This window comes from Carassius auratus, chromosome 7 (assembly GCF_003368295.1).
Source record: "Carassius auratus strain Wakin chromosome 7, ASM336829v1, whole genome shotgun sequence".
NCBI classification, from domain to species: domain Eukaryota; kingdom Metazoa; phylum Chordata; class Actinopteri; order Cypriniformes; family Cyprinidae; genus Carassius; species Carassius auratus.
In genome coordinates this window covers 7,127,294-7,152,010 of record NC_039249.1, presented here as the reverse complement: position 1 = coordinate 7,152,010, position 24,717 = coordinate 7,127,294, and the positions used below count along the sequence as shown (strand labels likewise).

The following is a 24,717-nucleotide window of genomic DNA, read 5'->3' as shown; positions in this document are numbered from 1 at the left end:
TATATATATTTTTAATAATTGTTCTTTTGAAAAGTATCATGGAGCAGCACAACTGTTTTCAACATTACTAATAATAATTAATGTTTCTTGAGCAGCAAATCAGCATTTTAGAATGATTTCTGAAGGATCACAAGCCAAGAGAAATTCAGCTTTGAGCACAGGAATAAATAACATTTTAAAATATATTAACATAGAAAACCGTTTAAATTGTAATACTATTGAACCTTTTTTTACACTATAAAACATACAGTTTTTATTGTATCTCTATTGTATAAATGTGATTTTTGGTGAATTTAGCAGACCTCTTTTCTTTTTTTTTATATTTAAAACCCCAAACTTTCAAACGGTATAGTGTCTAATTATCCCTGCACAAAATACTGGGATATGATAAAACATTTTAACATTTGAAAAAAATACACACGGCAGCTTTAAATTCAAAAGTTAAGAGATTATAGATAATGTTCTAGTAAAATGAAATGTCTGATTCTTAGTATATAATAATATATATGACTACTATTCTAGAAGTCATTATGAAAACAAGAAATTGCTCGACTCGAAAGAAAATGTGGCACCCCAACAATCTTGATCTCGGACTTTAGATGTAGAATAGCTCTTCGTTTCCAAACACTATTACTAACTCCTGTACCAATTTTAGTGTTCTTGCAAAACTTCTACTCGAATGTTCATCACTACATCACTGAGTGAAAGGAAAGGCTGTGAATTGTTTTCTTTTTGCTCTCTGGCATAATTTATATACACAAAGTGGTTTATAGATGTTGTAAATGAATATATTATTACACACTGTATATTGCATAAATAAATGACGTGGAAATATTGATTACATGTCACGACTGATTGTGCAGTTTATTTCTTAAGCTCATCCAAACACACGAGTAGCAGCTGCCTTCAAAAACCTACCAAACAAAAATAGCATCGTAATCAATTTTAAGACTCTTTGACTTGTCCATAATTGAGTTTATATCCAAACCTCACTGCTCTTCTGCTTTGGTTTTCTTCCTTTGTTTGGTTGCGATTTACCCTTGAGTGATTGTGTTCCTTTGCAGGTGTCTTTGTCTTTCTTCGTTAAGCAGCTCCCAGCACAGGTCCAGTCAGGTTGATGGTCCACGACTAGATCTAAGGTAGGTAAAGAAGTAGTGCTGGTAACGTCTCTGAAGGTTAGCGAGGCTATCGACTGCGAGTCTTGGTTTATAGCGCCGTATCCCTTCCAGGAGCCGTCCTTGATGAGCACCGACTTCTTAATCATCTTCCAGCCCAAATGGTTGAGCTCTAGGAAGCTGAGAAAGATGCAGAAGACCCCAACGCAAAACATAAAGATCAGGAAGATGGTTTTCTCGGTGGGCCGCGAGACGTAGCAGTCGACCTTCTGCATGCAAGGCGTCGCTGTGCACTCAAAGTGAGCGGGAACGTGGAATCCGAAGAGGAGCCATTGAGCCACTACGAAACCGATCTCCAAAACGGTGCGAAAGCACACGTGGAAGACGTAGAACTTGGAAAGGACACCCGAGGAGCTTTTGGACGGAGCCTTGGCTTCCTGCAATGCAATGCCCTCATAGACATCAGCAAGACTGTGTCCGAGATGTTTGTGCGACTTGATGGAGCAACTGTCCGAGTCGCAACTGCGATCGTACGCTTCCCTCGACTGCTCGCCTTTTGGCTGCTTGGACAAGTTGTGCCAGGTGTAGATGATGAAGCAAAGTGAAGGTGTAGACACAGTGATGATCTGGAAGACCCAGAACCGAGGCTGCGAGATTGGGGCGAAGGCATCGTAGCAGACATTGGGACATCCCGGTTGAAGGGTGTTGCATACAAACATCTCCTGCTCATCCGTATAGACATCCTCAGTGGCCACAGCCACGATTAGCAGACGGAAAATCACCATGACCGTGAGCCAGAGGCGTCCGATCATGGTGGAGTGCTGGTGCACAGCGTCCAGAAGCCGCTTGAGCAGCGTCCATTCTGTCATGTCTCTACGCACTGACCTCTTGAAGTACAGCACCTGAAATATATCCACTTTAGCTCTGTTGCCAGCAAGGACGGCCGTTTTCATGTTACAGCTCTGTCCGGAGAGCCAAGGTGCCACCACTGCTCCCAGCCATCCCTTTCTCCTTCAGAGATAAGGAGCATGCCGTCCACTTCACTTTGGTCACATGGTGCGGTCGCTTGTCTTTGGAATCCATTTACAAACCGCTGGAGAGACGGCACTCATCCTGCTCTTGATACCGTTGGCAGATTACACTCTTTTCTGATTGCCGCCCTACATGATAGGATGGGTTCCATGCTTTTAAAAATACGCCACAGATAGTGGATACGTCTATGTGCTAATGGAGTTTGTATACTAATCTTATACTTTAAACTTGGCATATTGTGTACTATGAATATTGCTGCCACTTATGAGAAATTGCTTGTGATGTGGCCCATTTGTAAGATGCTTTGGATAAAAGTGTCTGCTAAATGGATAAATTAAAAGTCCTTCATTTTGTCAGAATTCAAGTGACTGGCTACTGTTTGTCTACTTAGTCATGTTTAATCTATTTAAATAGAGTAAAAAATTATCATAATTTACACTACCATTCAAAAGTTGGAGGAATATTTCATTGAAAGGTTTTGAAAGAAATTTCTTATGCTCACAGCCACACTGAACGGACCTCTCCTTCAGGAATTTTGCAACCTCCTGCCCCTGAACGAACAAAAAACAAATCGCAGTTTAAACAAACAGAAAAAGATGTGAAGGAGCCCAATTCAGCACCCGCGGTGTTCTGGTATTCAGGGCGCACGCAGAGACGTGTCTAAAAGTACTTCAACAACAAATCTGCAACAACGAATCTGCCTCTTCTTGCTTTTGTACCGACAAATACATACAAAATATGTGTTCAAAAAACTGTCGGTTATGTCTTAAGGGAAAATTAACAGTTGAGAAAGAAATCGGATGTGTGTAATTTTAATGGATGCATTGTCTCTTAAAGTGACCACGCATAATTTATTAGCTCTGCTGTCGGTGTCCTTCACTGCTCTTGACTGAATTACTTTGTAGTTTTAACAAGAATTTATCCACAGTCCAACCAAAAATTATTCAGACACCAGATATAATTGTTTATATTGCTTTACTAGTGGGTGCAGGACACTATAGTTAATTTATGTAAGTGAGTATAGCAAAATAAAGTACTAACATATTATACCCAAAAATTCTTCATACTGTAGACTACCAGTGAAATTGATAAAAAAAAGTGTAAATTTAGGACCAAAAATTATTCAGACACTTTGATCCTCACCATGTTTTGCTTACATGTTTTTTTCCTGAATTGGTAATGCACCCCGCAGACTAAACTAAATTAAGCATTGCTTGGTAATTGTTCAACAAAGTATGGATAGTTGTGTAAATATTTTCATACTAACAGTTGTCTGAAGTATTGGTTGATTATAATCCATTGAACACCTTTCTATCAGTTATCTTACATTATCAAGAAGAATTTGTTCTGACAGTTTAACTGAGTTCTTGTCATATTTTATTACCAATTTCTAAACTATAGCAAATAAACTGTGATAATGTTAGAAATGTTGAAAGTGCCTGAATAAATTTGGGTTTGACTGTGTATTTTATTTTACATTGAAGACTACAGTGTTATTTTATATTTGATTATTCGGTTTCACCTGGACACCTACAAACTTGAAAAAAACATAAAAACTGTGTATATAGCACAAATAAATAAATAGAACGGACATACAAATTAAACTATTTCAAGCAGGGCCCACTGGTACAATCTGCACCGGGGCCCCGCTAACCCCAGCTACGGCCCTGTACATGATCCTTCACTTTTTGTGGAATCTTGGAATAGAACGTTCAGAAGAACAGCATTTTTTTTTTTTTAAATAGAAATCTTTTGTAACATAAAAGTCTTTACTGTTGCTTATGATCAATTTAATGCATCCTTGCTGAGTAAAAGACCCCAAAGTTCTGAATGGTATTATATCAAATGTTTTTAGCGGTATAGGATAAGGATAGAATGGTATAGGATGTCCTAATGCTGATGATACTGGATGTTTACAAAAGGGATAGCAGCTATTTTGAATGTTAAACTAAAATAGAAATGATAGCAGTTATCTTCATGCTATAGCTGCTAACTGATTATAAGAGCCTTTAAAAGGTCTGACACAAGTGGACTTGAGAAAAAAGGGCAGTAACCATTGGGAATTGGAGACTGGGGCTCAGGTCCAAAACTTAGAGGCCAGCTATGATGACAGTTAAGGCAGCTTATTAAGCAGTAGTTTGAATGATTTGTCATAGAAATAGCTTTCCAAAGCAAGGAGACTCAACTCATTCGTAAGCATCACACACAAAGCTTAAAATAGTATTTTATTTGTTTATCAAGTGGTTTTTTTTTTTTTGGCCCATTGAAATGCAAGATTGCCTTCTCGGAGAAGAATATGTGATGCTGCCTTCGAAAAGAAAATTGTTTTGGAACAGCCTTAACATTGGGAGCACCATTTGATGTATTATTGCTGCCTACATAGGCAATTCACTAGGTTTTAGAATAGAGTGAATGAGTCCCTGGCATCTTAAGCCAAATTCAATACAAATGTGTTTGGTTTCATGCAATATTGGGTGTATTTAAATCAGTGCATGTTGGTGATGCAACATGACAAAACTACATCAGTTCAAGATGTGCAAAATGTGTTGCTCAAATATTATGATTAGAAATTTTACAATGATATTGCAAGTTAATGATCACATTATGCTTCAGTTTTTTTTTTTTTTTTTTAAAGATGAAACTACAGGCGAAAGCCTTTTTTTCATGTAAATGTTTTTTTAATTTCCTGCACAGTTGACTGTATTTTCTGTTTAATGAGTGATAAAATGATCCAAAACCTTTATTATTATTATAAATTATATATATATATATATATATATATATATATATATATATATATATATAATTTAAAGCAAATAATGCATAATTTGTGTATTTAAACAACACTTTTAGAAAACTTGTAATACAGAATGTGCAATTCATAAATGTAATCAGTCAACTTGAATGTAATGTATGGTGACATCTGTTAGTAATATTTTTTTAATTATTCTCCAGTAAGCCATTATTTTTAAAGCATATTTTGAGGTTGCAGTGCATTGTTGAGGCTGATACATGCCATTGTTCTCCTCTGAGCACAGTGCATTTATCCTGCTCTGGCTCATAGGGCTGGTGATGTTGATGTACTCACCGTGTCTAATGGCTTTATCAGTAGCTCTTGCTGTGATGTTGTCCCTGCTATCAGACATGGATCCAGGTCTCAGCTCTCTGCGGCTGTGTGTGTGCGTGTGTGTGTGTACTTGTGCATGTTGTGTTTACAGAAAGGCTGCTCTCAGAGCATTTCTGTTGATCTTTAATGAGCTGTCAACAATTTCTGAACATTTAAAACACAGGCACATGTGCAACCATTAACCAACACATTTAATATGCAGTTAATACCAGATTATTTGCATGTAGTGTGTGATAGATGTTTTGTTATGAAAAATATGGCTGCAAAGAAATAACATAATACATTTAGTCAGGTTGATGCTTAGAAAATATGATAATGCTCGAGATACATTCTCTGAATTGTTGATAATCTTTTAATAATCAGTGATTTTATTCTTCTGCTGCTGCCTGCAGCCCATCTCTTTGAACTTCAGCAAGTCGATTGGCTGATTAGCAATTTGCATTACCAGACAGTTTGGATAGGTGTGTGTGTGTGTGTGTGTGTGTGTGTGTGTGTGTGTGTGTATATATATATATATATATATATATATATATATATATATATATATATATATATATATGCAATAACACACACACACACACACACAAATATATATAGCCAAGGACAAATGTTAAAAGAAGCCACATGATTTATTTTCCAATAAATTCCAAATGATAAAATCCAACGCTTCCCTATTTTTCTCATTTGATATACTGTTACACTCAAAGTATGTTCAATGTTTCATGTTGACTTATTTAATTAATAAAATAAATGTTCCATTTGTACAGAGAAGATTTTGAAATTACATTTGTCATGTTGGAGCAGTGGCTTAGCGCAATAGTGGGCTTATGCAGATGGTATGAGTTCAAATCTGGCATGCAGTCTTTTCCGAAACGTTCCTAATTGTTTCCTGCTTTATATATCTCATTATAAAATTAGAAGTTTCCAAAAAGAGGTTTCATATCCTTCCACGCTACCAGACGGAGGGTGAACGTACAATAGCGCCGCAGCCGGTCACAGCTCGCTGCATCCCTCAACATTAAAGAGCAAGTTCTCTTTCACCAGAGCTTGTTTTATTCCTCCGATAATCCCTGGTGTCTGGCTCTCTCTTGCAAGCGTCTAAGAGGTGTCAAAGGAATTATTCACCCCTTCACGCGGTTCATGAAGGAATCCACATTGATGTCCGTCCCCGCCGGTCATTCTAGCGAGCAGCTTGGCCATGAATAGCAGACAGGATTAGTGCCAACAGAACAGAATGAGAAGCGAGCAGACAGAGGGAGGAAAGAAAGAGGCAGATTTATGGGGCGAGAGTGAAAGTCCCTCATATGACTACTTGTCTACAGTGTTTCCCCTTCTGCACTTTCATCTAAGCCACGAAGAGAGATCAAGTCATGTAAATGAGTGCATTAACCCCTTTGCTGCCTGATCTCCCGTGATTGTTGCAAAGGAGTTTCTCACGTGTTAAAAAAATCCGCTGTTTTGTCCATTATGCTTTTGTTGTGTCTGCGTTTTCTGGGATTAGACGACATTTGAATATAAATAATTATCTGACCACCAGACGGGGAAATTGTCACATGATTTAATGACACATTGTTTAAATATGGCAAATAAACAAACCTGTGCAAACACTCAAAATCACTCAGCGTTCATTTTTCAACAGATATTCTGTTTTTCATGTCTGACTGCTGTGGTAAATTCTTTGCAACGTACAGAGTTTAAAAAATAAGGTTTAAAAAATTATATACAATCATACAATGTAGCCTGTGAAATATATTCATTTATGAAAATATGTATATATCTGTATATAATTTTAAATTAACAGGTTTCATTTACTGTTATAATATGTATTATAATATTTACTAAAATCCCTTTTAAAAGATTAATACCGAATTTATTAATTTATTTATGGTGTAACGGCTCCTGTGGTGATATTGTGTGATTATCTCATGCTTAGAAAACCTCTCAGCCAATCAGATTCATGAACCAGATTAAAATTTTTAAATGGGCCTAATTTTCGAGTTTTAAATGAACTAAAAAAAAAAAAAAAAAAACTAATCCAGACAGGTGTATCAATGGATATCATGGCTAAAAAAAATATTTCAAATGTTCTAAAATAGTGTATGAATATATATATATATATATATATATATATATATATATATATATATATATATATATATAGTGACAAAATAATGTTTTATCATTAACTTATTTTAAAAATTGCCTTGTTAGCTGTATCACTAAATAGCACATAGTTAAAGTTAATATTGAAAATATATTTTAAAATAACTTTCTCGTAATATGATGAATAATAATAAAAAGTTGCTTATTGAATTTAAAAATTGTTCTTACAGTTCTGACAGTCCTGATAGCATCAATAGGCCTAATATAAGTGTCTTATACAATTATCTGCACATTTATTTTTTGGCCTTATGCCTCACATGGGATAAAGATGGTTAAGTACATTAATTGGTTTAAAACCATTTACAGTATCTATTTGTAACCATTTTAATATAATTATTTTATCTTAATAGAGTATGGGTCCCACTTTATATTAAGTGGCCTTAATTACTCATATGTACTCACATTTAAATTAACCACGTTGTACCACATCTTTTACGTTGTAGCTACTTATATTTTTAAAAATACCTGCATGCAATTAAATCTGTAATTAATTTCTGTAATTACATTTATAATTACATTGTTAAACCCATCCCTTACACCTTAACCCAAGGTTAGGGACATGTTTGATGGCATGTGTAGGTTTAGGTACCCCAAGGTATCCCACCTCAATAGCAGCAAAAGTGTTTTGCATTACAATATAAACACAATAAGTACACTCTATCTATTTTTTATTTAAGTAGTAGTTAAGGCCACTTAATATAAAGAAATAGCCAGTTAATACAAAAACCTTTCAAGATAATATCTTGCATGGAATAAATGTTTGGATAAAATAATCTATAAAATATAAACATATTAATTGTGCCTGCTTAAGAGTGAAAGATGTCCAAAAACAATGAAGATACCAATACTGATGCTCCACCAGACCATTTGAGCTCTTAATTATTATCAACACAAAAATACTTTAGAAAAAATCACCTGCTACTTAAATGTGGCAATGGATTAGAGTGAATTATGGTTGCACCATTTTAGACATCAGTCTGTGAACAAGATAAAGAGGTATTTAGCAAGAGATCAGGCTGCTCTTAGGCCAGCGGGCTAAAATTAGGCCTGGTCCATGAGGTTCAGATGCCACCAACACTTTCAGCATTTGTTGTTGTTGTGTCTGCAGCAGTTTACAGTCAAAGAAAGACCCTGTTCAGTTAGAATAATGTCCGGAAAATGAAAAGCCACTGGTGAAGACTAACTGGATTAAGGAAGTTTGAATGAGGAGGTGCCCAGAGTGTAACCAACGGTGATGTGAGACGGATTTCCCTTTGTCGGCTCTGTGCCTGTGCTTTCCTTGCCTTCAGGCTAATCCTTCTCACCACCGACCTTGGGCTCAATAATAATCTGACTGGAGATAGAGAGAGAAAGAGAGAGAGCCTACGAGTCTCTAAGCCTTCAGAGCCCGGGTTATGGGGAGTTTGGATGGAGAACATGTTCTGTCTGATGGTAAGTTCCTAACTGCTTCTAAAAACTATGTTGTTGATTTGATATTGCTAAGTGATAGAATAGTAATTTTACAATTTTAATGTTATATGCCTATATAGAGTAGATGTTGCTTCAGAGAACGTGAAGAATTTATTGACGGTGCATTATAAGGATGTTGACGGAAATGCAATGGTTTGCAAAAGTAATGCTCTATCACGCAACCAAAACTTTTAAACTTTTGCTTTCTGAAATAAACATCTGTTGACCAATGAGATTTTCAGATAAGGCAAGATGTCTTTCAGAAACAATCATCAGATAATTTTTTTATGGCATTCCCACATGACATTTTCCACAATCTGAAAATGAACATTTTGCACCTATGTATCTATTTATTTAAATATTGTTCAAAAGTTTTTTCTATGTTTTTTCTAACTCATTAATACTTTTATTCAGCAAGGGTACATGAACAGTAAAGACTTTTATGCCATAACAAAGAATTCGGTGTAAATGCTGTTTTATTGATCTTTTTCTCAAAGAAGCAAAGAAAAAATATATAACAGTTTCCAAAATATTAAGCAACAACTGTTTTCAGCATTGATAATAATCAGAAATGTTTCTTGAGCAGTAAATCATCATATTTGAATTAATCACCAATATGTGAATATAAAAATCTCATTATTCACTATTCAAGTCATTTATTCACAAAAATGGGAGCTAACAAATTTCCTGCACATTCATGTTCAGAATTAATATAGGTATTCTCATAAATTTAAGTAAATTTCCAACCCTGTGATTTATATATCAAGTGTAAATAAGCAGCTAATTCATTCTGTTCCTCACACAAAGCTCCTGTTCTGTCAGTGTCTCTTCACTGCTGTCATCACATGTCCCTCATGTCTCTCAGGAATGAATGGTCTCATGTGCAGCAGTCATGCTTTGTGAGGACTCATCACCTGGTCTCAGTGCTGGTCCAGATTCAGTGGATCTGGTGAAAGCGAATGCTGAGACCTCCAATGATCCTGTACAGGAGGTCATTCACAGCAGCACTTATGTTTCCTCTGTGATCCCTGCTCAGCTGGGCGGCATCAGGTGGGTAAAAGTCAGCTCAAACCCTCCTCAAATTCACTTACCTGTGATTTTCTAGGGATCTTGAAGACCTTGATGAACTTGCTCAGGTAAATTTGATTGGGGTTGGAGATAAAGTGTGCAGGGCATTGTCCCTCCTGGGCAATATTTTCAGAAAGCCAGTCAGCCAAACAAGCCAAAGTACCTGAAATCCTATTAGACATTGGTGGCATGTAAATGTGTGTGGTCATGTGTTCATATTCATATCTGGCATCAGAAAGTTGACATCTTTGTGGCTTGATTTTGCATTATGGATAACGTTGTCAACATTATAATACGTTTTAATAGTAAAATGAATGGACTGTTGACCATGGAAGCCAAAAAAAAAAAAATACAATAAAATAATTAAAATAATAATAATCATTTTTTTATGTATCTTATACATCTTATACTGTATAAAGTGTTTTTTGCTCGCCGAGGCTGAATTTATTTGATCAAAAACAAAGTAAATATTATTACATTTTAAAATAACTATTTCTGCCTGAATATATTTTCAAATGTAAATTATTCCTGTGATGCAAACTTGAATTCTCACCCAAAATGAACGTTTGCTGAAAATGGATTTATCCTCAATCCAAGTATATGAGTTTGTTTGGTCATCAGAACAGATTTGGAAAAATTTAGCATTATAAAACTTGCTCACCAATGCATCCTCTGAATGGGTGCCGTCAGAATGAGAGTCCAAACAGCTGATCAAAACATCACAATAATCCACATCACCACTTCAGTCCATCAGATAATATCTTGTGAAGTGAAAAAATAATAATAATAACTTCAAATCATTGCTTCCAGTTAAAATAGACACCTCAATCCATAATATTGTTTTAACCAGTGAAAAGTTGTCTAATCTGAATCAGGAGAGAAACATGCACAGATCAAGCACCTTTTGCAATAGTCCAAAACAATTCTACACAACTATGTTGGAAGATTTGGATTTGAGAGGACAACAAGGGATGGACTTTTGGACTGTTTCCACTGATGCATTATTATGGATTGTTTATATTTCTGCCAGTTACAAAAGCTTAATGATGGATGGGTTTGTTATATAACCACAGCTTTTCACTTCTCAAGATATTAACTGATGGGTACTGTGGATTACTTGTGGATTATTGTGATGTTTTTATCAGCTATTTGAACTCTTATTCTGACAGCACCCATTCACTGCAGAGGATGCAAGTGATGTTAATCTGTTCTGATGAAGAAAGGTGGCCTGAAGATGAGTACATTTTCGTTTTTGGGTGGACTATTGCGTTAAAAGACTATACATGTTTAATTGTACTATCCTGGAATCTTGTGTGATCTTTAGTTATTGTTTTCTGAATCTGCACTATTTGATGGATAATACCCAGGTCTCTGTTTTCAGTCTGAACGCTGAGGAGCCGTTCTGTCGAATCTGTCATGAAGGCAGCGGCGTGGGTGATCTGTTATCTCCCTGCGAGTGTGCTGGCTCTATGGCGATGGTGCACCGTGTTTGTCTGGAGCGCTGGCTCACGGCCTCCGGCACCAGCCGCTGTGAGCTCTGCCACTTTGAGTTCGCTCTAGAGAGACTTCCCAAACCACTCACCGAGGTAAAATCATCAGCGGCAGAGCTTGGGAATCACTTATATTCTATGAGTTCACTCACTTGATGCTTTAGGCAATGTAAGATGTGACTTTTTGTATTATTTTGTAGGTTTAGCAGGTGTTAAATCTGAGAACGTCTATTTGTGCTTTCTGTAATTCTGTCGGTGGCTGCATGTTGCTCTGGAAGACTGTCTGACCTCAGATGACATGAGCTGCACTATCAAATTGTCAATCTGACTTCAGAGTTCATGTGAGACAGAGGAATAAACAAAGCCAAAGCTGTACATGGACATATAGTAACACACTCTCCATTTTAGTCATATGGCAAGTGTTTTAAATGTCATTATCAGCATCTGTTCTCCTGCAGTCAGTCACTCTCAAGTCAGAGTCAAGTCGTGTCCCTGCGTCACAAATTGGGAGGTCTGCTTTCCCTCGGCTTCTTTCAAACACTGATCCACTTAGCAGGAAAATGAGATTAGATGAGGAACATGTCCGTGTCGCTGCTGCTTATCTCATGTTTGGGCGGAGAACAGGAAGATGACACTACAGTCTATGAGCAATACATCCTGCTGACCGCTGCAAACCTGCCTGCTCTGTGAACAGGCACAGAGTGACGTGACATTCAGCCAAGTATGGTGACCCATACTCAGAATTCATGCTCTGCATTTAACCCATCCAAAGTGCACACACACACAGCAGTGGACACACACACTGTGAACGCACACCCGGAGCAGTGGGCAGCCATTTATGCTGCAGCACCCAGGGAGCAGTTGGGTGTTGGATGCCCTGCTCAAGGGCACCTAAGTTGTGGTTTTGCCGGCCCGAGATTTGAACCCACAACCCTAGGTTTAGGAGTCAAACTCTCTAACCACTAGGCCATGACTTCCCCAGAACCCATCCATTCATCCATAAATTCATCCATCCACCCATCCACCCACCAATTCATCCATTTACCAATCCATCCATCCACCCAACCACCCACCCATCCATCCATCCATCCATCCATCCATCCACCCACCTATCCATACATATTTCTCTCTTTTTCTTTCTTTCATTCGTTCTTTTTTCTTTCTTGCATTTTATTTCTTCCTTTCACCTTTTCTCTTTTTGTTGGTTATTCTTTCTGCATTTCTTACCCTTTTCTTTCCCTTATTGAATTCTTCTTTTTTCCTTTCACTTTTTTTTCTTCCTTTGTTCTTTTTCTTGCTGCATTTCTTTCCCTTTTCTTTTTCTTTATTGCATTTTATCTTTCTGTCACTCTTTTACTCTTTCTTACATTATTTTTCTTTCTGCATTTTTTCTTTCTTTTTCCTTATGCATTTCTTTTTCTTTCCTTCCGCACATAATTTTTTATATCTACTGATTTATGCATTATGTAAATTGCTTTTGTGATCTGGATGGTTGGAAATTATTATTATTTTTTTTTATTATTAATTTTAGGTTGTCTTAATTTTAAGCTCCATATAAAAAAATATCAATTAAAAAGTTGAGCTACTATCCAAACAATATATGACATAAGCTTTCAAACTGATTGAAGTGAAGTATATCCCTGTCCTAATGAGCTGTGTTTCGTGGCTGCAGTGGTTCACCACACCTTCCATGCAGCAGCAGAGACGGACGCTGTGTGGAGATGCCATCTGTTTCCTGTTCATCACACCCTTAGCGAGTCTGTCCGGCTGGCTGTGTGTGCAGGGAGCCATGGATCTGTACTACAGCAACAGCATGGAGGCCATGGGACTCATTGTCCTCACACTGACACTCTTCACTATTTACCTCTTCTGGACTGTAGTAAGTTCACTCTTGTTTTCAGTGCAGCAATAGAAAGTGCAATGACATTTTATACCTGCAGTGTTTCTGAAAATACATTAATAAGATGACACCAAGGATGATACAGTACAGTAATAATTAAATATAGAAAAAATTCACACTTGGCATCATCAGCTATTTATTCAGATTGAATCTGGACTACGCTGAACAACAAACCTCTATAAGAGTGATTAAAAAGTCAAATGATGATAATACTAACTTTTCCACACAATCTTCTTTTTTAACCGCAGGTATCCCTACGTTACCACATTCACCTCTTCAGGACGTGGAATGAGACGAATCCCAGCGTCCGGCTACAGATTCCCCGACCTGTGAAGACACATCAGAGACCAAAACATCTGACAATGTACTTCTTGTGTAAATACAAGAGTAAGGAGACCATGGTGTAGTGCCTGAAAGATCATCAGGAAGAAAACAGCTGGCTGTTTCAGACAAACCCTGATTTCTTGACATCCTGACTTTGTGTCAAGCCCTGATTTCGAGTCACACTCAGATCCGGAATGATATTCTGATCTGGGACTCACAAACTGAACTGAAGCCATGTCCTAATTTGGTGTGAACACCCAATTTTGAGAGATTCTGAGTTACAGTCTGATCTGGAGCAGATGGTTTCATTTAACATCGGTTTTAAATAATTGAAGAAAAGAACACATCTTCTTAAATAAACCAGAGAACAATGTTTTTGATATGATAACGACCAAGCTATTTATACCTGCAGGTTTTACCTTACAAAATTTGCTTCATAATTATTCAAGAGAATATATGTCTAGAAGATCATACAGTGGCTGTGGTTAGGCAAGACAATCATACAGATTAGCAGATAATTTCATTACTGTTTGCTTTATCATTGAAACGCTTACAACAGTTTTCTTCCATGAAAACATGAAACATTTGAACATTTAATCTTTTGGTGATGTGGACGAACTGAAAAGCCTAAAAAGAATCCTGTGTACATTGCCTGCATTGTAAATGTCACATCAGAAAATTCAACAACAGAAAATAAACACTACTATTTTTGAAAAACAATTATACTTTTATTCAGCAAGGATGCATTACAATGATCAAAAGTTACCGTACAGCCATTTAGTTCTATTTAGCAATAAATCTTGAGTATTTTTTTTATCACAGTTTCCACAAAAATATGATGTAGCACTGATAATAATAACAAATGTTTCTTGAGCAGCAGATCAGCATATTAGAATGATTTCTGAAGGATCATGTGACACCGAACACTGGAGTAATGATGCTTTGCATCGCAGGAATAAATTAATATTCAAATAGAAAACATCTATTTTAAATGATAAAATATTATTAAAATATTACTATTTTACTGTATTTTTGATTAAATAAACAGGGGTGCATATGAGTCTTTTTTACATATCCCAGACATTTTCAGTGGTGTAAAGTTTTCTTTAAAAAAATTCATACAAATGTGCCACCAGTTGTTACAGTCTAAATTAGTTATGAATTGTCAGTTTCATTCAGGTGAGTGGGTTGAATATCTCTTTCAGTATGTAGAAGCTATGTTTTGACTCTCTCTGTCTGTCTGCATTTCTCACTGTGAAAAATATTAAATCATGGCAACTTCTGTTTTTACAATACTTTAACTCATTCAAATAAGCTTAGCTTTAATAATAATAAACCTTTTTAGTTGAGTTAGATGTATTTTATACAGTTAATATGAAATTAAACTTTATGTATTTTAAGTTAAAATTATTCACACAACCAAGCTAACTTTATTTAAAAAGAAATATGGCAACAACTAAACACAAGTTTTGTAATTGAAATAGGAGGATTGTTTTTGTTTTGTTTTGTTTTGTTTTACAGTGCATCTAGTTATGATTTGAGTCCTATTGGGAAAGTGAAAAAAAATATATATATATAATTGTGGCACTTGAGGGCAGGTTTGGGGAGAGTGTTAAGGTAAGAGGATAGAATTCCAGTTTTTTTTTACATTTTCTGTCTCTGCTGGTACAAATAACCTGAGGCTGTTTCTTCCACTGTGATCTGAATCATTCAGAGAGATGATGTATGATCGTGCCGATGTACAGGCTGGAAAGTTTTCCTCTCTTCAACACCATCAGAATACAAATAGATAGAGAGACGAATGGGTCTGCAGTCAGTAAAAGAGCACTATTTGTTAGTATTCATGTTTTGAGATGATTTACAAGCAGGTAGTCCAATGTTAGGCTAATGTGCTGCTCAAAATAGGAAAAGACAAAAAAGTAGTAGACTTATGATATAGGCTAGATTCAAGAGGAGAACAGCACATGTTTTAACCACTGGCAAAATGAGTAGCAGTAAATCATACTGCTTACTATGCTAGTTAAGAGGAACAGTGCTTATAACAGAGATAAAGGGAATCATGCATCACTGCTATTGCACTCATTGTCCTATAATTGCATCATTTGCACAGTAACAGCTCAGAGTCTGGAGAAGAACTTTTTTGAAAAACGTAAGAATAGAAACAACTATGTTTGTTACTAAACTGCTAAATATTGTTGTCTTTGGTGTTATTATTGACAAGAGCATCTGCAGTAAATAAAAGCAGCCACCTGTCCTTATGTTCAGCCTGCAGCCACCGAAAATCTTAATTTGATCTCTCCATTGCCTCCTTGAAATAAATGGTGTTGATATGAATAAGTTCGTAATTTACCGTGTTCCTGGGAACTACCAACTTTAAAAATTGAAAAGAAGTGTCGACAGAGAGCTCTTATCCTGAAACATTAAAATAGTAATACAGCTTCCCATTTCATTTAACATGCAAAAGCTTGCTGTAGGAGTAGAGTAGTTATTTCCCTCATTAAAACGTTCAAGGACAAAATACCTTTTTCTTTTTATATGTGAGAAGTGTGTTTTCATGCTTTAGGCAAAATAAAAGTTTGCAAAGTTGTTATTCATTTTGCTTTGGTTCATGCCTGAAGAATTCTGAAAATCCCTATGGAGAAAATAAATGGATAATTACTAACAGATCCAAGGCCGCAAAAAAAAAACAAAAAAAAAAAACAACAACAACAACTGCAGATTTCACTGTCCATCCGTGCGGTCTATGAATAGAGGCCTATATGCTTGACTAGTAGTTTATCTACCCATTGCTAAATAGTTTTGGGTTGTTTAAACTAGTTTGAAATGACCCTATTTTTTATGTAATCTGGGCAATTTAAAGGTGTTATAGCTTGCCTATAATTTTCAGCAATGTGGCACTTAAGGGCAGGTTTGGGGAGAGTGTTAAGGTAAGAGGATAGAAATCCAGTTTGTAGCCTACAGAATACAAATTATTACGCCCATAGATTGTTCCCATAAAAATTGGTAGCTAGTGCACGCATGCGTGCGTGTGTGAAAATATCGTATAGCACCTTTAGTATATGAAAGCTATTTTGCCAATGCATATGTGAAAATGAATTGACGCAGGTTAAAGTATACATTTTTTAAAATATATATTGAAAAAATGCATTGAAATAAATGTAATTTGTTTAAATGTAGTGTTGTCAAATCGATTAATTATGTAGGCTATTTCTTAAATATAGACCTGCTACATGTAGACACACACACACTCACATATTATGTAAACACAACCTTTTATTTTGGATGTGATTAGCCGCGATTAATCGATTTGACAGCTGCCAGCACTTTTTGGAAGGACACGTGCTGCTGGCCGACCGTCGCACAACGCCCCCGTCTGCATGGTAAAGTAATAACAATATCTAACGAACAATACACTGGGATCCTAAACACTACATCTGGCATTCATGATCTAAATCTGCAGTGAAAGTTTTAGGATTTTCAATGAATCTTAAATAGATGGCAGTTATGACTATTCCTAGGTCACTAATAAAAATAAGTATATTATTCTCTCATGTTAATCATTGATCATGCACCTTTTGTACGGGTCAGATGTTCTTACTTCAGTTGAAGATCAATATGATATGCCTCAAATCATGCTGGAGAATATGATCGGCAGATTTTACACAAACTTTTGGAGTTCATGCAGCTTGAGTGTTGCTTTTAAAAACAGATGATCAAATCTAATCCTTTCTGAAATTAGGTCATTTTAACAATCAAACTTTTAATTCATATTGTTATCCTGATTATATGATCGAAAAAATGTATTAAATTAGAAAATTTAAGCATTCTAATAAATATTCTCAGACTTTTGCATCGCACTAAACATTATGTCATTACAGCTGTCTATGGTCAAATACACAATTTAGCATCTATGTTTGAATTTTTTATCAAATATAAATAACTGCTAAAAATATAGTCTATATATATTACTGTTTGAGTTTGAAAACCGTTGAATGAAAACCGTTGCATAATTTTCTTCAACAGCAGGTGGAGATAAAAGTCCACGAATCCACTCATTCCTTCTGTACTCAGAAAGGAAGCAACAAGCCAGAAATGACTACGACTATTTCTAATGCATCTTATGGTTAAATATTGTAATTTTTTGTATTTTGCTGTTCAAACTCTAAAATTTAAATGCACAGTTGTTTCTGCCCCATTCAGATTATAGGCCACCTATTTTTCTTTTAAGTGTTAAATGTAACACTTAAGTAGGCTACTTTAAATTTATTTCATCATAAAATCTGCTGCTGGATTTATGTGGAATAATAATGAACCTTTTAGATCCAAGAGCTCACTAATAGTCCCTTTAAAAGAATGAAAAGCTTTGCCCTTCTGCTGCTCACTTTGACTTGAACCAGGGCAGGTGAAAGAATATCAAAGCCTCTCACTGCCAAACGCTACTCTTCACTTCATAATAAACAGAGATGCTGTGCCCCAACAAACTCTTTGATCACTCGCAGAAGCATATAGAAGGAAAAAAGCCCACGCTGGGCTGCTCTCTGGAATCGATCCAAAAGGTTTGATGATGTTGCGGAAGTATTTGAACAAATACTTGAAAAAAAAAAAAAAAAATGTATACGCACACACACACACACACACACACACACACACACACACACACACATATATATATATATATATATATATATATATATATATATATATATATATATATGTATGTATATAGAGGCCCATATTGATAAGTGTTTTAGTGATTTGCATTTTTTTTTTTTTGTAGATTATCCTAGTAGTGGATCTTGAACCTTTTTTATATTTTGTCATTTATATGCAAGGACAGTTAAATTGTTGAATAGACAGAATAGCGATATTTTCATAATAATAAACATTATTTATTTATTTTAACCCAATAATGACTATATGGGATATTTCAAATCAATTTAGGTCTATAATGAAAGTAGATTTTAACAAGGTTACTTCTCATTAGTTTTAGGGGCATGTTATCAGGTAATGTTTTAATGTTATAAATGTAGGCTATATGCTAATTATATAAACATTGGTTTGAATTTTTTTAATTATTATTATTATTTTTCGTTGAATGGTTTGTGTTTCTCGTATTTTTTTTAATGTTTTTTTTCCTGTTTTCTCGGTGAAAAAATAAAATAAGAAAAGAGCTCAAACACACAATGTCTATTAAGCATTAAATCACAATGTTCCACAATATGTGACAACATGCCCCGCTGCGGGGGGAGCGATCTAGTCGCGTCGCGTCCGGTGTGGGACGCCTAGCGGACTATCAGCTCAGCACACTAACTTCTGTCAGCTCAGTTTCAGCACGCAGCCCTGCGCTGAGGATATCGGACAAACTCCCAGTCATTTGCTCTGCATTCAGCCTTTCTATCATTCGACTGACCGCTGCGTGACGGACGCACGCACGCACGCCATTCAAATCAACATCAACAGAGGCTCGCGCGGTGTTTATTGATTGCTGATGCGGCGCCCAGTTTAATGGATTAAAATGTGAATCTCTGAGTTACTTTGCAGCAAAGGTAAGAGCTGATCGTACAAATGCACGTCTTTGCGTAGTTTTGCACTGAATAAGACGAGGTATAACAGCAGGTCTATCGTTTTCCCCCCAAGATGTTTTATAATATGAGTCATTTATAAAGCAACTTTGATTTGTCTGACACAACCTGTATGTGCATTTGGTCAGTTGCTCTATCTCTTTGCAGCGTCTCATAATGCACTAATCTGATCAAATAAAAGCAGTCACGTCAATATTGGTATAAATATATATGGCATGCAGTGCTGCACAAAAAATGATTCACAGAAACCTATTACACTGCATTCCTACTGCTGTTGCATTATGCATGGGGAGTACCTGAGAAAGAGGCTTTTTTTTCAATGCCAGAAACCTCATACCAGACTAGATAGTGTAATTAAGTCAATCAGGAGTACCTCTGCCTGGCACTCTCAATTTTAAAATCAGCAGTCTCATCAGAGGTAAATAATTGAGCATCATTGCTACAGCAGCAGCAGCTCTTGCATGATGATCTGTGGTGAAATGCATCTCTGTCTGTCTCTCCTCAGGCTGATATCTGACTGACATCATTCACCAGGCAGCTCTGGAACAGGATTTTAAAGATGGAGTTCTGGGTTTTGCCAGTGTGTCGGATCAGCTTGATGTTGACATTGATGTCATCCACTGGTCGGGTATGATAAATGTCAAACACTGTTTTCGTGAAGTTTGTTATCGCTCACCTGAATGCGATCAATCAGATCAGATTCTCTGCACTGTGATTTTCTTGGCTACTGGCTGCTGTACTTTTAGTCATTTATGCAGTATTGGCCCTACAATTACATTTTAGTATACAGTTCATATTTAAACAAACTGCACTGTGATATAATAATGAGCAGGCCGGGTTATTTCTGTGATGTTGCAGCATTGTTTAGCTGACAATATTTTGAAACTCATTTGCTAACATGCTATATTGCCACGTATACTGTAGTGCACATTGCAAGTTGTAATCAGACTTCAACCATTAAGCTTTTTTATATTTTTTATACTGGCTAATCTTCATGATGGTGACATCACACAAGAGTTTATGGGTGTTTTCACTATGGCCATTTGAGCCTTTTTTCGAATTCCACAGTGCAGTGTGATCTGATCGTTTGTAAAGTAATTTGTTGTCCTCTGACGGAAAATGATGTTGATTTTACAGTAAAGGTTGGAATTTTGACTGTTGGAAAACTACTGGGAATTTTTGAATTTCATAAAACACTTTTTTTGTGTGTTTGTTAAACCTTTTGTTTTACGGGGACACAGGAAGTGTCCTCGTAAACCATGTTTACGTTGTAGTACCCATGTGATTATACACATTTGTGTCCTCATAAACCATACACACCAGTACACACACACACACATACATCACAGCAACAGTCAAGCCCAAATCAGCTCTCTCCTCCTACCTCTCAAGTTGGCTCACAGTCATGCGCTCCATCACAGGTCCGGAGGGAACCGTTAAACGTTGCCTTCTTTTTTTTGTAAGAAACAGGTTATATATAGAGGGCTGGTGTGGATGTTAATGGAAGAGCTGGCATGGACGTGGATGCCAGCCTAATCCCGTACAATAGGTCCACTCGATAACAGCAATTTACACCGCGGAGCTGCCACCAAAAGTGGCCAAATCCCTTTGTCCTGCGTGCCGGTACATGAATAACGACAGCTGAAACCCAAGTTCTGCCTTTGTGGGATTCCGAACGAAATGCAAGTGGAAAGACAGAGGCGAGAGCAGGTAGCAGGTAGTGGCATTAGTGCAGCAGTGCACTCTGGGGTAGAGTTACAGTCGGCCACGTCGAGCGCCTTTTCCATGCATGCACCATTTGGCTAGTGTCATTCATTCCCTAGTTTGTACATGAGCTGATGGACAGCAGCAGTGCTCTCTTTTACGCCGTTTTAAACCACGTCAGAATTTATCATTTCCATTTCGCTGACTGAAGCAGGTGACTCTGGCCATCCATCTTGGACCGAACAGGTTTCTACTGGAGTCTAAATTGAAATTTGATGTGCATTTATCCAGAGTCTCCATTAAAGCTCTTTGCAGTAATCTTTCAGAATAATATTTGTTCTATGGGCTAAACACTTCGGCTTGATTTATGCGCGCGTGGGAGCCGCCGCTGGGACTCCTTAAGAAGCTGTGAGTTTCAGCACTGAAAGCGAAGTGGAGTCTAACAGGTGTTTTCACTACTCTTTTTCCCACATCTCCTATTTTCCTGCTTTTCCTATTAGAGAGCGGCTCTGCTCTTTCACCTCCCTCTGGCAGTGCGCTCCTCCTGCTAGACGCGCTCGCGCACACATACACATCTTTCTCATGAAAGGACTTTGCAGGGTCAGATTGTGTTAGATGTGGGAGTCGGTGGGCAGACGTATTTAATTTTGCCTTTTTTTCAGCCTGATAAAATGATAAAACTCACAAGGTCTCGGCTGAATCGGAGTATGGAGTTCTATCAGTGTTTTATCTGTGTCAAGTATTAGGCCAGAAACATATTTTAGAAAATACATATTTTAGAAAACCTATCTATCTATCTATCTATCTATCTATCTATCTATCTATCTATCTATCTATCTATCTATCTATCTATCTATCTATCTATCTATCTATCTATCTATCTATCTATCTATCTCTCTCTGTCTGTCTGTCTGTCTGTGTGTCTGTCTGTCTGTCCTTCTGTCTGTCATCTATCTGTCTGTCTGTCTGTCTATCTATCTATCTATCTATCTATCTATCTATCTATCTATCTATCTATCTATCTATCTATCTATCTATCTATCTATCTATCTATCTATCTATCTATCTCTCTCTGTCTGTCTGTGTGTCTGTCTGTCTGTCTGTCCTTCTGTCTGTCATCTATCTGTCTGTCTGTCTGTCTATCTATCTATCTATCTATCTATCTATCTATCTATCTATCTATCTATCTATCTATCTATCTATCTATCTATCTATCTATCTATCTATCTATCTATCTATCTATCTATCTATCTATCTATCTATCTATCTATCTATCTATCTATCTATCTCTCTCTGTCTGTCTGTGTGTCTGTCTGTCTGTCCTTCTGTCTGTCATCTTTCTGTCTGTCTGTCTGTCTATCTATCTATCTATCTATCTATCTATCTATCTATCTATCTATCTATCTGTCTGTCTGTCTGTCTGTCTGTCTGTCTGTCTGTCTGTCTGTCTGTCTGTCTGTCTGTCTGTCTGTCTGTCTGTCTGTCATCCATCTGTCTGTCTGTCTGTCCATCCGTCCGTCCGTCCGTCCGTCCGTCTATCTATATTTATGTATGTATATATGCTACATTCAGATTCAGCAAATAAATTAGAATTTAAAATAATGCATTTTCAGTTCATTTCCACTCAGCCTTTTGCATACAGCTTGGTTTTGGTCTGAGCTAAACTGCAGTGCTTTCAGCCCTCGTATTTTTCAATAGTTTGCTGCACTTTGGCAGCAGGTTCTTATTAAGCTCTTAAATTCACTTGTTTGGATAATCCAGCACCTAACACTTCATCTCAGCACAGCAACCTTTATTCTGCAGGGACAGAAAGCATGCAATTCTTCTCCCAGAGAAATGTAACATTTAAGAAGAAGCTCAGAGGTTAAATGAGTACATAGTCAACAATTACGGGCCAGAGTAGATTTTGAAATAGCGATTCTTGCTTGGCTTATAGCATAGATTATGACAAGCAGATGTTGCACTAACCTTGTGCCTGATTGCTTTTTATTGCATTGTGTTTTCAAGGGTATTGATATTCTCAAGTTCTCAATTGAAGCCATTTGTGCCCTCTTTTTCAATGTCACCATCTCTTCCATCTCGATTGCTTTTCCATTTTTCATATTTTTTTATTTATTCCCAATTTACAGATTCAGAAAAATTACTGAATGGTTGCATTGTAGGCGGACGAACAAATGAGCCTTTTGTTGACTCTGCCTTTCATAGACAGGAAATGCATAACAATGCACTCTTTCAATCACATTGTGAAGTTTTTAAATCATTTTTTGGGATAGTTTTCAGCACTTGTTATTGACGGAGACCGTAGAGAGACGACCGGAAATTATACAGCAATGAGAGGAGGAATGAGAATTGAATTCAAACATTAGAGGTTGCTTTTTCATTGCAAACAAATGAGGTGTGTTATGCCGCCTACCTTTCGGAACATCCTCCAAAGCCTTAAAATGCGCACTAGCTTGGTACAAAGCCAGGATGGTAAACAGTATATAAGCAACAGAACAACAGCTCAATCTCCCATGTCATTTCTGCCTAGTGCTCAACAGATACTGTGTTTGTGTGTGTGGATATTTAAATAAATGAGCATGCTGTGTTGGAGGAGAGTGTGAAGATTTCCGTGGAGTTGTCAGGCAGCAGTACGAAAGCTTTGCGCGCTCACTGCTGTTGTATCACGGGTCCAGAGACACTACGGCTGCAGCTCCAGCCTGTTTGAACAGCTGACACCTAAAGCAGAGACAAAAAACCTGGCTCCAGACAGCCTCATCGCTGAGAGCTGGGAATAGGTTGTGGATGTTTAAGTGTGTGTTTCAAGTATGCACTTGTATGTTTGTATATTTGTTCTTTATGGATGAACGAGAAGGCTACAGGGGCCCCCACGATATCTGCACACTTAAGCCATACTTAAAAATGTCTGAATGTTATTGCATATATATTTATATATAATTTTAGATATTACTTAAAGAAATGATGTCATTAATGACTCACCCTCATGTTGTTCCAAACCTTTAAGACCTCCGTTCATCTTTGGAACACAGTTTAAGATATTTTAGATTTAGTCCGAGAGCTTTCTGTCCCTCCATTGAAAATGTATGTACGGTATACTGTCCATGTCCAGAAAGGTAAGAAAAACATCATCAAAGTAGTCCATGTGACATCAGAGGGTCAGTTAGAATATATATATATAATAATAATGCATCCTTTTAATCCAAATTTTTATATTTATTAAAAATGGCAGGTTATGTGTTAACAGAGGCTTTGACCTCCACAGGAAAGCCTTGCGTCATGGAAGAGTGATTTTACAAGGTTGCTAGGTAGCAAAAAAAAAAAAAATTAGAACTTTGAGACATTCAAGATCTATTCATAGGGGTTGACAGATTTTAAACTCTTTTTTTCCTGCTTTTTACTCAGAAAATAGCATTGATGAGGCAAAATCATGCGGCTTTCATGTGTTCTACAGCTTCACAATATATCTGCTGATGGCTCAAACTGTGTTAATGTTTTGATTTATTGGTCCATGAAGGGCCATAAATACACAGCTGCTTTTAATTGCAGTTTTACAGATAAAGCCTTAAATCAATGCAGCACATATATACGTTACTCTGAGGCAGTCAAAGCCTGAGTGCAGGATAAGCATTAAATCACTGAATACCAAATATTGTTTTGCATCTTTAAATTCATGCATGATGTAAATCCGGATGCAATTCCTGTAGGTCTGGTTTGGTCCATGAAAATGAAAGCATATATCTGGCCTGTTATGGTAAAGATGTTG

General features: G+C 36.8%; 3 protein-coding genes across 3 annotated transcripts in view; 2 read left to right on the top strand and 1 right to left on the bottom strand.

The window, feature by feature from the left end:
* Positions 1–245: 245 nt before the first annotated feature.
* Positions 246–2,748, bottom strand: LOC113105691 (gap junction delta-2 protein-like). Its single transcript, XM_026266925.1, has one exon. It carries the CDS (start codon positions 2,066–2,068, stop codon positions 977–979), a length of 1,092 nt encoding a protein of 363 aa, XP_026122710.1. The 5' UTR covers positions 2,069–2,748; the 3' UTR covers positions 246–976.
* Positions 2,749–8,783: 6,035 nt separating this feature from the next.
* Positions 8,784–14,474, top strand: LOC113105690 (E3 ubiquitin-protein ligase MARCH3-like). The gene is made up of 5 exons (XM_026266924.1): positions 8,784–8,868; positions 9,752–9,936; positions 11,336–11,540; positions 13,117–13,323; positions 13,593–14,474. The coding sequence occupies exons 2-5, from the start codon at positions 9,758–9,760 to the stop codon at positions 13,749–13,751; spliced, it is 750 nt and encodes a 249-aa protein (XP_026122709.1). The 5' UTR covers positions 8,784–8,868; positions 9,752–9,757; the 3' UTR covers positions 13,752–14,474.
* Positions 14,475–18,981: 4,507 nt separating this feature from the next.
* LOC113105686 (ADAMTS-like protein 3) overlaps positions 18,982–24,717 on the top strand; it is a 152,575-nt gene continuing 146,839 nt past the window's right edge. Inside the window, exons 1-2 of the mRNA XM_026266920.1 lie at positions 18,982–19,214; positions 19,756–19,878. Coding sequence (XP_026122705.1) covers positions 19,810–19,878 — 69 coding nt within the window. The 5' untranslated portion in view covers positions 18,982–19,214; positions 19,756–19,809. The remainder of the gene's footprint in view (positions 19,215–19,755; positions 19,879–24,717) is intronic.

What these genes read in the sequence shown, in the direction of transcription:
- LOC113105691 (XM_026266925.1), bottom strand. Translation starts at nt 2,068, where the DNA reads ATGAAAACGGCCGTCCTTGCTGGCAACAGAGCTAAAGTGGATATATTT.
- LOC113105690 (XM_026266924.1), top strand. Translation starts at nt 9,758, where the DNA reads ATGGTCTCATGTGCAGCAGTCATGCTTTGTGAGGACTCATCACCTGGT. An exon ending in GCTCAGCTGGGCGGCATCAG is followed by an intron (nt 9,937 to 11,335) that starts GTGGGTAAAAGT and finishes CTCTGTTTTCAG; the next exon opens with TCTGAACGCTGAGGAGCCGT. An exon ending in TTCCCAAACCACTCACCGAG is followed by an intron (nt 11,541 to 13,116) that starts GTAAAATCATCA and finishes TCGTGGCTGCAG; the next exon opens with TGGTTCACCACACCTTCCAT.